Here is a 13,943-nt window from a genome sequence, read left to right on the forward strand (position 1 = left end):
TCCCCCTGTCCATCTGTGAAAGCATGTGGAAAGAAAGAGATGTGATAGTCTTGAAAATGTTGGCTATATTTTATTCTTAGTATGGTCATCCTCAGCCAAAGCCAAAGTTCTTTGTATAAAGTTCAACATTAAGGACCGGAAATCATTTATAATTTTTTTGAATCACAAAAATAGTTTCTCTGTGTAGGACTGTCAGTAATATATGCAGCGTGTGTGGTGTATGGGAATGTGGGCCATCTCTTTATGGTGCTGTTTGGCATAAGGCCAGAGATAAAAGTCAATGATGGCAGAGTTGATATTGCAGCTTTGGCCATCTCGATCTTCAACCAGACTCCACAGGTGTGCCTTGATCTTCTCCACACACCAGATAGAGCAGCCACGAATCTCCACCTCTCTCCTGTCGCCTGAGCTGAGCAACTCACCTGAGAGAGAGAAGAGGGTCAAAGGAGGTTCCAACACACACACACACAGCATAGAGGGGAGAAAAGACTAACCGTTCCTCAATGTCTCCATCAGGGTGTCTGAGTAGCGTAGTGCCCCCAGGTGGACCAGGGCCTGTGGTACTCTGTAGTCAGCAAACATGGTGAGGATGTCCAGGTTTGGCATGTCCCCCTCTACCCTGGCCTCCATGATGCCCCAAAAATCAGCCACCAGAATCTGAGCTCGCTTGTAGAGTGAAATCCTCTTTCCCTGAGGTAGACACACAGACAATTCAGTTGTCAAGACACGTTCACACAGAGACTGCGTTCACCATGAACATATTAACCATAGTCATGCATAGTGCATTCATAAAGTCTTTAGTCCCCTTGACTTTTCCACATTTTGCTACGTTACAGCCTTATTCTAAAATGTATGAAATAATTGTTTTCCTCATTAATCTACACAAAATACCCAATAATGACAAAGCAAAAACAGGTTTAGACATTGTTGAATATTTATTACAAGTAAAAAGCTGAAAACCTTATTTACGTAAGTGGTCAGGCCCTTTGTTATGAGACTCAAAATTGATCTCAGGTGCATCCTGTTTCCATTGATCATCCTTGAGATTTTTCTACAACTTGGAGTCCACCTGTGGTAAATTCAATTGATTGGACATGATTTGGAAAGGCACAGACCTGTCTATATAAGGTCCCACAGTTGCAAGAGAAAAAACTAAGCCACAAGGTCAAAGGAATTGTCCGTAGAGCTACGAGACAGGGTTGTTTCAAAGCACGGATCTGGGGAAGGGTACCAAAACATTTTTGCAGCATTGACGGTCCCCAAGAACACATTGGCCTCCATCATTCTTAAATGGAAGAAGTTTGGAACCACCAAGACTCTTCCTCGCGCTGGCCGCCTGGCCAAACTGACCAACTGGGGGAGAAGGGCCTTGGTCATTGAGGTGACCAATAACCCATTGGTCACTCTGACAGGGCTCCAGAGTATCTCTGTGGAGATGGGAGAACCTTCCAGAAGGACAACCATCTCTGTAGCACTCCAACAATCAGGCCTTTATGCTAGAGTGGCCAGACGGAAGCCTCTCCTCAGTGAAAACCCACTTGGAGTTTGCCAACTGGCACCTAAAGGACTCAGACCATTAGAAGATTATCTGGTCTGGTGAAACAAAGATTTAACTATTCAACCTGAATGCCAAGTGTAACATCTGGAGGAAACCTGGCACCATCCCTACGGTGAAGCATGGTGGTGGCAGCATCATGCTGTGGCAATGTTTTTCAGCTGCAGGGACTGCGAGACAAGTCAGGATCGAGGGAAAGATGATCGGAGAAAAGTACAGAGAGATCCTTGATGAAAACCTGCTCCAGAGCGGTCCAGACCTAAGACTGGGACGAAGGTTCACCTTCCAGCAGGACAACGAACCTAAGCACACAGCCAAGACAATACAGGAGCGGCTTCAGGACAAGTCTCTGAATATCCTTGAGTGGCCCTGCCACTGCCTGGACTTGAACCCGATCGAACATCTCTGGAGAGACCTTAAAATAGCTGTGCAGTGACGCTCCCCGTCCAACCTAAGAGAGCTTGAGAGGATCTACAGAGAAGAATGGGAGAAACTCTCCAAATACAGGTGTACCAAGCTTGTAGCATCATACCCAAGAAGACTCGAGGCTGTAGTCACTGCCAAAGGTGCTTCAACAAAGTACTGAGTAAATGGTCTGAATACTTATTTAATACTTATATACTTATATTTCCAGGGGGGTTTTATATATACACACATTTGCAAAAAATTCTAAAAACCTGTTTTTGCTTTGTCATCATGTGTAGATTGATGGAAAAAAATGATTTAATCAACTTTAGAATAAAGCTGTAACGTAACAAGATATGGAAAAAGTCAAGCGGTCTGAATACTTTCCGAATGCACTGTATACTGTTTATGTACTTTTTTTCACCTTTATTTAACCAGGTAGGCTAGTTGAGAACAAGTTCTCATTTGCAACTGCGACCTGGCCAAGATAAAGCACAGCAATTCGACACATACAACAAAGTTACACATGGAATAAACAAAACATACAGTCAATAATAGTAGAAAAAAAATCGAACAAATCAAAATACAGTGAGTGCAAATGAGGTAAGATAAGGCAGTTAAGGCAATACATAGGCCATGGTGGCGAATAATTACAATATGGCAATTAAACACTGGAATGTTAGATGTGCAGAAGATTAATGTGCAAGTAGAGATATTGGGGTGCAAAGGAGCAAGATGAATAAATACTGTATGGGGATGAGGTAGATAGATGGGCTATGTACAGGTGCAGTGATCCGTGAGCTGCTCTTACAGCTGATGCTTAAAGCTAGTGAGGGAGATATGTCTTCAGCTTCAGTGATTTCTGCAGTTCGTTCCACTCATTGGCAGCAGATAACTGGAAGCAAAGGCAATCAAAGGAGGAATTGGCTTTGGGGGTGACCAGTGAGATATACCTGCTGGAGCGCGTGCTATGAGTGGGTGCTGCTATAGTGACCAGTGAGCTGAGATAAGGCGGGGCTTTACCTAGCAGAGACTTGTAGATAACCTGTAGCCAGTGGGTTTGGCAACGAGTATGAAGCGAGGGCCAACCAACGAGAGCGTACAGGTCGCAATGGTGGGTAGTATATGGGACTTTGGTGGCAAAACGGATGGCACTGTGATAGACTGCATCCAATTTGTTGAGTAGAGTGTTGGATGCTATTTTATAGATGACATCGTCGAAGTCGAGGATCGGTAGGATGGTCAGTTTTACGAGGGTATGTTTGGCAGCATAAGAGAAGGATGCTTTGTTGCGATACAGGAAGCCGATTCTAGATTTAATTTTGGATTGGAGATGCTTAATGTGAGTCTGGAAGGAGCATCTACAGTCTAACCAGACACCTAGGTATTTGTAGTTGTCCACGTATTCTAAGTCAGAGCCGTCCAGAGAAGTGATGCTGGACGGGTGGGCAGATGCGGGCAGTGATCGATTGAATAGCATGCATTTAGTTTGACTTGCATTTAAGAGCAGTTGGAGGCCACAGAAGGAGTGTTGTATGGCATTGAAGCTCGTCTGGAGGTTAGTTAACACAGTGTCCAAAGAGGGGCCAGAAGTATACAGAATGGTATCATCTGCGTAGAGGTGGATCAGAGAATCACTAGCAGCAAGAGCAACATCATTGATGTATACAGAGAAGAGTCGGCCCGAGAATTGAACCCTGTGGCACCCCCATAGAGACTGCCAGAGGTCCGGACAACAGGCCCTCCGATTTGACACACTGAACTCTATCAGAGAAGTAGTTGGTAAACCAGGCGAGGCAATCATTTGAGAAACCAAGGCTGTCGAGTCTGCCAATAAGAATGTGGTGATTGACAGAGTCGAAAGCCTTGGCCAGGTCGATGAATACGGCTGCACAGTAATGTCTCTTATCGATGGCGGTTACGATATCGTTTAGGACCTTGAGTGTGGCTGAGGTTCACCCATGACCAGCTCTGAAACCAGATTGCATAGCGGAGAAGGTACGGTGGGATTCGAAATGGTCGGTAATCTGTTTGTTAACTTGGCTTTCGAAGACCTTAGAAAGACAGGGCAGGATATATATAGGTCTGTAGCAGTTTGGGTCTAGAGTGTCACCCCCTTTGAAGAGGGGGATGACCGCGGCAGCTTTCCAATCTTTGGGAATCTCAGATGATACGAAAGAGGTTGAACAGGCTACTAATAGGGGTTGCAACCATTTTGGCAGATAATTTTAGAAAGAGAGGGTCCAGATTGTCTAGCCCAGCTGATTTGTAGGGGTCCAGATTTTGCAGCTCTTTCAGAACATCAGCTATCTGGATTTGGGTGAAGGGGAAATGGTGTGGGCTTGGGTGGGTTGCTGTGGAGGGTGCCAGGCAGTTGACCGGGGTAGGGGTAGCCAGGTGGAAAGCATGGCCAGGTGTAGAGAAATGCTTATTGAAATTCTCAATTATAGTGGATTTATCGATGGTAACAGTGTTTCCTAGCCTCAGTGCTGCGGGCAGCTGGGAGGAGGTGCTCTTATTCTCCATGAACTTTAGTGTCCCAGAACATTTTTGATTTTGTAATACAGGATGCAAATTTCTGTTTTAAAAAGCTAGCCTTACTACTACTCACTGGGCGTGCAGATGCACTCACACCTGCCTGCTGCCATTCCTGAGCAAGCTCTGTACTGGTGGTGCCCCGATCCCGCAGCTGAATCAACTTTAGGAGACGTCCTGGCGCTTGCTGGACTTTCTTGCGTGCCCTGAAGCCTTCTTCAAAACAATTTAACCGCTCTCCTTGAAGTTCTTGTTGATCCGATAAATGGTTGATTTAGGTGCAATCTTACTGGCAGCAATATCCTTGCCTGTGAATCCATTTTTGTGCACAGCAATGATGACGGCACGTGTTTCCTTGCAGATAACCATGGTTGACAGAGGAAGAACAATGATTCCAAGCACCACCCTCATTTTGAAGCTTCTAGTCTGTTATTTGAACTCAATCAGCACAACAGAGTGATCTCCAGCCTTGTCCTCGTCAACACTCACACCTGTGTTAACAAGAGAATCACTGACATGATGTCAGCTGGTCCTTTTGTGGCAGGGCTGAAATGCAGTGGAAATGTTTTTGGGAGATTCAGTTAATTTGCATGGCAAATAGGGACTTTGAAATTAATTTCAATTCATCTGATCACCCTTCATAACATTCTGGAGTATATTCAAATTGCCATCATGCAAACTGAGGCAGCAGACTTTGAAAATTAATATGTGTCATTCTCAACTTTTGGCCACGACTGTATAATCAAAAGTATGGTAATGAATGTATAGCATAGATAACATACTGTATTGTGTGTAACTGAAACACATTTTTAATCCTTGCTTCCACATGGCACCATTTCCACATTAATCTTACAGCACCTGAGGCACATTTGTGCTCTTACTCTCTACACAAGGTGAATTTGGAATGAGTGGGTCATCCTATTAACTGGGACAGCTTAATCCTGATGCGTTTATGTCTTGGTTATTAAGCCCTTGCAGAGAAACCACAAGATCAAAATCACATCACTTTATTAAGTGCGACATCAGAGGGAAGCAGTGCAAGCTGCAAACAGGAAGCTCACCCCGCAAAGCACAAGTTAAGATCAGTGACATAACATCAAAACAAAAAAAAGTTAAGGTTCTAAAACTGTCAAATAATGCACTGAGCCAAATGATGATGTAAATGTGTATACTATGTACTGGTGCATCAAAATACATTAAAAAGTTACCAATATTATGTTTCATTTTTGTAATTCAGTGATTTTTTTGTTGTTGTCCCGCTTTACCAACCATAACTTGCTAAAGTAGGACATCATAGAGTAGCTAAAGTGGGTCTTATTGCCTTCTCCAATGGAGGAAAGAGATCCAGTAGGGACGCCCTGTACTTAGGTTAGGCGGGGCTCTGGTTATTGTAGTACTATATACTGTTAATTATTTATTGTAGTACTCTTGTTAGCACTGTTATTTGGGTGAATTCAGAAAAAGTGGGAGACATTTTATAACCTCTTCAGACATGATATATTTCTAAAATCTTCAGATGTTTCCTTATCACACAAAATGTAATTGTCATTGGGGTACAATTAGGACTATAATAATGGTGTCCCTATTTAACCTACTATCCCAGTCCACCAAATGCAAACAAAAAATATGGTTTTGACTCAGTGTACACAAATGTGTGTGTCATGTCTCCTGTGAATATGATATAAAAATCCCTACCTTCAGGCTATGCTCAAACACTACACCCCAACCTGCCACCTCAGGTATCTTGGCCCTGCTACCCCTACGGGAGGGCAGCTCCCACACAGTCCAGTCCAAGCTCTTCTCTTTCCAGGCACCCCAATGGTGGAACCAGCTTCCCCCTGAAGCTAGGACAGCAGAGTTCCTGCCCATCTTCCAAAAACATCTGAAACTCTACCTCTTCAAACCGTATCTAAAATAATCCTTTCTTTAAAAAACAACAGAACTTACACTTGACCCCCCCAGCTCCGACTCTACTGACAGCTACATTGAGGAAAATGTTTACTTTCTATGCCTGTGAAATGTGGTTGTCCCACCTAGCTATCTTAAGTTGCTCTGAATGCACTAACTGAAAGTTGCTCTGGATAAGAATGTCTGTTAAATGACAAATGTAAAATAAAATACGTGTGAGATTAGGAAACATCTTGAGTATTTCAGAAATGTATCATGGGCTAATATGTTGGATAGGTTACAGAAGACAGAAATGCAAAAAGTGTCCCAGTTATTCTAAATTCACCCTACGTTATGTTGAAGAGGTTGTGTTTTGTGTATGACCTTGTATGTGGCCTCGTCCCTGTACGAGGGTAGGTTGTCTACAATGAGCTCCACCATCTTCTGCGCATCTCTACCGGCAGGGCTTATGAAGCTCCGGAAGCTCCCGCCGTGCTGCAGGAGCACACGTCCCCCCTCTGTGAGGACCCGGTGACGCTCCTCAAGCATGGGCATGGGCGTGTTGTTATCAGAGCGCAAGACACGGCCCAACTCCTCAACACTCATCTGGGAGAAATAGGACGGTTCTGTGATGGGAATACCTATAGAGGGCATGGTATCTTGATTAGCTGCATTCAGATGGACAATAGGTCATTGGAAATGTTACTGAAAATGTGTTAAGAAGACTGAACGGTAATTTTTAGAACAGGCAAGAGTGTAATTTACTTCCAAGGTTTTATCATGCATGCATTCTGCAAATGATAATGGTGTACAAGCAAACAGCACAAAGCAGTGTGTGTATGAGAGGACAGGCAGCCCTAGACAGAACAGATATAGGGCTGTAGCGCTCACCCTCTTCTAGGCTTGGGCGGTCTACCGTTTAACGGGGTATTTCGAAATATACCGATATACCGATATTTTTAATACCGTTTCATTTATTTATTGTTTTTTTTTGGGGGGGGGGGGGGGGATTGTGTGCGACGCCACTGCAGTTTAAGTATAAGTATAAGAAATCTAAGATGTGTTAAATTATATCCAGCTCAGGGCTCCAGCTATGCATTTGGTTTGCTAACTTCCCAGCTAAGTGGCTAGATGTCAAGATCAAGCTTCTTGGTTACAGGAGATTCATTCCCCTTCTGGATCAAGATCCTTGTTGCCTAAGTTGTTTGTGTGTAAAGAAACATTTTATAGCGCCCCTTGTGTGCACTTCCGATAAGTACATATGGTACAGAAACGGTATGAAAATCTGGATATTGTCCCTTCCTACCCTCTTCCATTGCTCTGGTGATGGCAGCACAGAGGGTCATGTAACCGTAGTAGGTGGTCCCACGGTACGTCACCTCACACTGCTGGTCCTCCCGTTCGGGCCAGAAGGAGAAGTTCATTGTGTCGACTACAAACACCCAGTTCAGGGCATGATCGGAGGTTGGGGAGGGGGCCAAGGGGTTGGCCTTCTTCCACCCACTGGCTGTGAGGTCCTCGCTCTTCCGCAGGGCATAGAGCATCTCCGCTACCCTCCGCACACCCTCATCCTCCACAAACACATCCTGACTGTGTTCCACCACGAACCGGCCAGACTCACGGGGGGGCAGTGGGGCCTCCATCAGCACTGCAAATAAAAAGACCAGTCACATGATCTTCGATGTTCAATGTTGCACTTCTCACCCCCTCGCTCTACATAAATAGGTACACCATATCACGACAAATTAAAATGTTCTCAAATAAAACTTAGAGACTGGGACATAACACCAGCATTGCATACATGGTAGTCTCCTGTTCAAAACCACCTTCACTCTGCTATGTTTGTAAAAAGAAAGGGGCTTTATAAAATACATTGGATTGATTGATGTTGAGTCACGCTCGCGCTTCCCTCTTTTTATGGGAAAAACAAATGTACATCTTTAATAATGGAAAAACCACAACCCTGTGAATGACTCAAATGCTATATATAGCCCAGTATAGTCCTATACAACTAATGCTGCGTTCATAACCATGTGGAAAGGTTGTATTTACTATACACGACTTGGAAAAATCCACTTGAACGCCACTCCAACTTGTAATTACTAGTGGGAAACTCATGGTGCGTTCAAGACAACTGGATTCTTCAGGTCAGAAAGTCTGAGCTTCAGATTTCTTTCCATGAGATCCCAGTTGTCTTGAACGCATTGAAGTCAAAAGTCAGAGATTTCCCAGTTGTTTTGCGTGGGGCATCATCCATCCCTAAACTCCGAGACTTCTCCTACATGCTGACCTGACGTCACCTACTAGGGAAATTACCTTGATAACAGCATTTTCCACAGTTAAATGCAACAAAACACCATTTATGAAAATCTATTCATATGGTTAAAAATTGTTTACAAGCATGATAGCTGTACTTTAGTTGATTGTTGACACAGCTTGTTGTCCATTAGCCAATCAGCGTTTGTCAACAAGTTCAAAACATGTGAATGCATCCAACTGGTATTTAGGACTTTAAAACTGGTAATTACCACCTTTCCATTTGGTTATGAAGGCAGCATGAGTTCACTGTGACAAGGACAACGAGTAAACTGTCATAACTGGACTTCGTGCAAGTAATGCCACGTTCAAATCAACTGGGAACTTGAAAGAAAATGAGCTCCGACTGGGAAAATCGATTTGAACGGTCATTCAACTCGGGATTTCGGGCCTCTATTTTGAACTCCGACCTGAAGATCACTAACGTCATGATTGACCTCGTATTTTTCAGAGTTCCCAGTTGCTTTGAACGCGGCAAAATTACCCTGCATGTGAAATGCGTCGTTTACTGTTCATTCTACATGAGTTTCTACGTTCTATGTTGACTAAATAGGCTGTATTGTAACGTTACGCCTGTACTTTATATCGAATGTAATATTACTAGATTGATAAATGAAACATTATCAGTTAAAGGTTCAAGGAAATCAACCGTTGTCCACGACGATACATCTTTTTTTTTTTAAACATGACCAATTGTGTAGTTAGTTGGCCTTACCTGGACATTAGGACTTGGCTGAAATAGCGGCAGACAGAAAAAAAAATGGGCGTGGAGCGATAGGTCTATATCCGGTGTCTGTCATTCATTGAACAAATCAATGTGGCTCATTTGCTTACGTCAAAGCAACATCAACCAATTATATTAGAGCCTATGTCAGACGAATGCGGAAAAATAAAGAGGTAGCTTGTAACGATTTCCTCAGATCCGGTATATTTGTTTCCGAGGACATTACAGTGCCAAAGGACATGCTGTGTCAGTTTGTTGTTCCTAATCCAAATGGACTTTTACCGTAATTGTTTTGTGACCCGTTTTTTTTTTATTCATTAGTTTAGTAATTGATTCGTTATTTTATCAGTAAAGGGAAACAAGATGGTGCTGTTTAGTTTGGCTATTTGGCACCACATATCTACTATTGCGCCACCACTACACTAAAGTCAGCTATATGTAAAAAATAAAACAGTCACATGAAACCCTTTGCTGCTATAGGCTATGACTCTACAACAGTGAAATAAGCATGAACATAAATTTGAAAGATTGTGTCTAAAGGCCTAGACGAGTGTGGTTGACCGTGATCATTTTGTTCCTGGACCTCCACTACATTGCAATTTTTAAATAAAACCGTTCGTGTACTGCACGTAGCCTAAAAACAATTGATAACTCTTTATGACAACGTCCCACCCTGCAGCATCCTATTTAAACTGAGTCGGCAGGTTCGGTCAGACAAGTGGCATAAACTTTATTTTCATAAGACAAGTCAGTTTCTCAAGCTACAGCAGGGCAAGGGTCAGGCGCAGGGGGATACCAACACATTAAGAAAATCATTAAGCATGATGGATTCTGGAGTGTATTTAAAGTCTAACACTAGAGATACCGTACATACACCTAACATTGTAAAATGGTATTTGACCACTTCTCCCGGATTGTCCCGGACAGTCCTGCGTTTTGCCTTTGTCCGGCACTTTAAAACAGCAACTTCAAACACCACTAGTTAAAATAAAAGGCTGATTTGTCCAATATTTCAGTTAGACATTCCAACCGGTCTCTTGCAGTCATGCGTTAATGAATGTAAACTCAGCAAAAAAAGAAACGCCCCTTTTTCAGGACCCTGTCTTTCAAACATCATTTGTAAAAATCAGATCTTCATTGTAAAAGGTTTAAACACCGTTTCCCATGCTTGTTCAATGAACCATAAACAATTCATGAACATGCACCTGTTAAGACACTAACAGCTTACAGACGGTAGGCAATTAAGATCACAGTTATGAAAACTTAGGACACTAAAGAGCCCTTTCTACTGATTCTGAAAAACACCAAAAGATAGATGCCCAGGGTTCCTGCTCATCTGCGTGAACATGCCTTAGTCATGCTGCAAGGAGGCATGAGGACTGCAGATGTGGCAATGGCAATAAATTGAAATGTCCGTACTGTGAGATGCCCAAGACAGCGCTACAGGGAGACAGGATAGACAGCTGATTGTCCTCGCAGTGGCAGACCACGTGTAACAACACCTGCACAGGATCGGTACATCCGAACATCACACCTGCGGGACAGGTACAGGATGGCAACAACAACTGCCCGAGTTACACCAGGAACGCACAATCCCTCCATCGGTGCTCAGACTGTCCACAATAGGCTGAGAGAGGCTGGACGGAGAGCTTGTAGGCCTGTTGTAGTAAGGCAGGTCCTCACCAGACATCACCAGCAACGTCGCCTATGGGCACAAACCCACTGCCGCTGGACCAGACAGGACTGGCAAAAAGTGCTCCTCACTGACGAGTCACGGTTTTGTCTCACGGTCGGATTCTCGTTTATCGTCGAAGGAATGAGTGTTACACCGAGGCCTGTAATCTGGAGCAAGATCGATTTGGAGGTGGAGGGCCCGTCATGGTATGGTCTGGGGAGGTGTGTCACAGCATCATCGGACTGAGCTTGTTGTCATTGCAGGCAATCTCAACGCTGTGTTACTGTCAAGACATCCTCCACCCTCATGTGGTACCCTTCCGGCAGGCTCATCCTGACATGACCCTCCAGCATGACAATGACACCAGCCATACTGCTCATTCTGTGCATGATTTCCGGCAAGACAGGAAAGTCAGTGTTCTGCCATGGCCAACGAAGAGCACGGATCTCAATCCCATTGAGCACGTCTGGGACCTGTTGGATCGGAGGGTGAGGGCTAGGGCCATTGCCCCCAGAAATATCCGGGGACTTGCAGGTGCCTTGGTGGAAGAGTGGTGTAACATCTCACAGAAATAACTGGCAAATCTGGTACAGTCCATGAGGAGATGCACTGCAGTACTTAATCCAGATACTGACTGTACTTTTGTTTTGACCCTCCCTTTGTTCAGGGACACATTATTCAATGTATGCTAGTCGCATGTCTGTGGAACTTGTTCAGTTTATGTCTCAGATGTTGAATCTTATGTTCATACAAATATTTACACGTTACGTTTGCAGAAAATAAACACAGTTGACAGTGAGAGTTTATGTATAGTACCAGCCAAATGTTCGGACGCACCTACTCATTACAGGGTTTTTATAAATGTTTACTATTTTCTACATTGTAGAATAATAGTGAAGACATAACTATGAAATAACACATGGAATCATGTAGTAACCAAGTGTTATAAAATGTATTTTGATTTATTTGAGATTCAAAGCAGCCACCCAATGCCTTGACATCTTTGCACACTCTTGGCATTCTCTCAACCAGCTTCATGAGGTAGTCACTTGGAATGCATTTCAATTAACAGGTGTGTCTTGTTAAAAGTTAATTTGTGGAATTTCTTAATGCGTTTGAGCCAATCAGTTATGTTGTGACATGGTAGGGGTGGTATACAGAAGATGGCATTTTACCAAATAGGGCTAAGTCCATATTATGGCAAGAACAGCTCAAATAAGCAAAGAGAAACAACTGTCCATATCTACTTTAAGACAAAGGTCAGTCAATCTGGAAAAAGTCAAGAACTTTGAAAGTTTCTAGTGCAGTCGCAAAAACCACCAAGCACTATGATAAAACTGTCTCTCATGACAACCCCCACTGAAGACACCCAGAGGTACCTCTGCTGCAGAGGATAAGTTCATTAGAGTTACCAGCCTCAGAAATTGCAGCCCAAATAAATGCTTCAGAGGTCAAGTATCAGACATCTCAACATCAACTGTTCAGAGACCGCATGAAAGGCCTTCATGGTCAAAATGCTGCAAAGAAACCACTACTAAAGGACACCAATGAGAAGAAGAGACTTGCTTGGGACAAGAAACACAATCAATGGACATTAGAAAGGTAGAAATCTGTCCTTTGGTCTGATGAGTCCAAATGTGATATTTCTGGTTCCAACCGCTGTCTCTTTGTAAAACGCAGAGTAGGTGAACGGACGATTTCCGTGTGTTGTTCCCAACTGTGAAGCATGGAGGTGGTGGTGTGATGGTGCTTTGCTGGTGACACCGTCTGTGATTTATATAGAATTCAAAGCACACTTAAACAGTATGGCTACCCCAGCATTCTACAGCGATACACCATCCCATCTGGTTTGCACTTTGTGGGACTATCGTTGTTTTTTCAACAGGACAATGACCAAAACATCTCCGGGCTGTGTAAAGGCTATTTGACCAAGGAGAGTGATGAAGTGGTGCATCAGATGACCTGGGCTCCACAATCACCCGACCTCAACCCAATTGAGATGGTTTGGGATGAGTTGGACCACAGAGTGAAGGAAAAGCAGCCAACAAGTGCACAGCATATGTGGGAACTCTTTCAAGACTTTTGGAAAAGCATTCCAGGTGAAGCTGGTTGTGAAAGTGTGCAAAGCTGTCAAGGCAAAGGCTGGATACTTAAAACATGAAGAACTCATTCTGATTGACCACCACACAGAAGGCTTTTCATCACAGTCCAAAATACCCACACAGACGATTCCGGATGTGAAGTAGCCAGATGTTGAGGTCCTGGGCTGCCGTGGTTACACGTGGTTTGCGCCTGCGAGGTTGGTCGGATGTACTGCCCAATTCTCTAAATCGACGTTGTAGGTGGCTTATGGTAGAAAATGAACATTCAATTCTCTGGCAACAGCTCTCTTGGACATTCCTGCGGTCCACATACCAATTGCACACTACCTTACCACTTGAGACATCTGTGGTATTGTGTTGTCTGACAAAACTGCACAATTTAGAGGGGCCTTTTATTCTCCCTGGTACAAGGTGCACATGTGCAATGATCATGCTGTTTAATCAGCTTATCGATATGCCACACCTGTCAGGTGGATGTATTATCTTGACAAAGGAGAAATGCTCACTAACAGGAATGTAAACAAATGTGAACAACATTTGAGAAATTAGCTTTTTGTGTGGAGGGAAAGTGTCTTGTCTTTGATTTCAGCTGATGAAACATGGGACCAACATTGTACATGTTGCATTTATATTTTTGTTCAGTGTAGTTAACACCATCTGCTCTAATTTGCACACAAAGTAATTGAAGAATATCTAAATGCATATTCCCATGAAACTGATTGATATCAAATGACTGGCATGCAG

The 13,943-nt window shown here is 43.5% G+C and overlaps 1 protein-coding gene across 1 annotated transcript; it reads right to left on the reverse strand.

Annotated features, from left to right (window-relative positions):
• Positions 1-50: 50 nt before the first annotated feature.
• qng1 (Q-nucleotide N-glycosylase 1) lies at positions 51-9,494 on the reverse strand. Its single transcript, XM_029637296.2, has 5 exons — positions 9,414-9,494; positions 7,689-8,030; positions 6,767-7,023; positions 495-690; positions 51-422 (listed from the first exon to the last, which is right to left on the reverse strand). The coding sequence occupies exons 2-5, from the start codon at positions 8,023-8,025 to the stop codon at positions 193-195; spliced, it is 1,020 nt and encodes a 339-aa protein (XP_029493156.1). The 5' UTR covers positions 8,026-8,030; positions 9,414-9,494; the 3' UTR covers positions 51-192.
• Between the last annotated feature and the right edge of the window lie 4,449 nt (positions 9,495-13,943).

This window comes from Oncorhynchus nerka, linkage group LG27 (genome assembly GCF_034236695.1).
Source record: "Oncorhynchus nerka isolate Pitt River linkage group LG27, Oner_Uvic_2.0, whole genome shotgun sequence".
Classification (NCBI taxonomy): domain Eukaryota; kingdom Metazoa; phylum Chordata; class Actinopteri; order Salmoniformes; family Salmonidae; genus Oncorhynchus; species Oncorhynchus nerka.

Coding starts and splice junctions, on each gene's coding strand:
- qng1 (XM_029637296.2), bottom strand. CDS start 8,025: ATGGAGGCCCCACTGCCCCCCCGTGAGTCTGGCCGGTTCGTGGTGGAA. Junction 7,024..7,688: donor CACCAGAGCAATGGAAGAGG/GTAGGAAGGGAC, acceptor TGCCCTCTATAG/GTATTCCCATCACAGAACCG. Junction 691..6,766: donor GGGACGAGGCCACATACAAG/GTCATACACAAA, acceptor TGTCTACCTCAG/GGAAAGAGGATTTCACTCTA.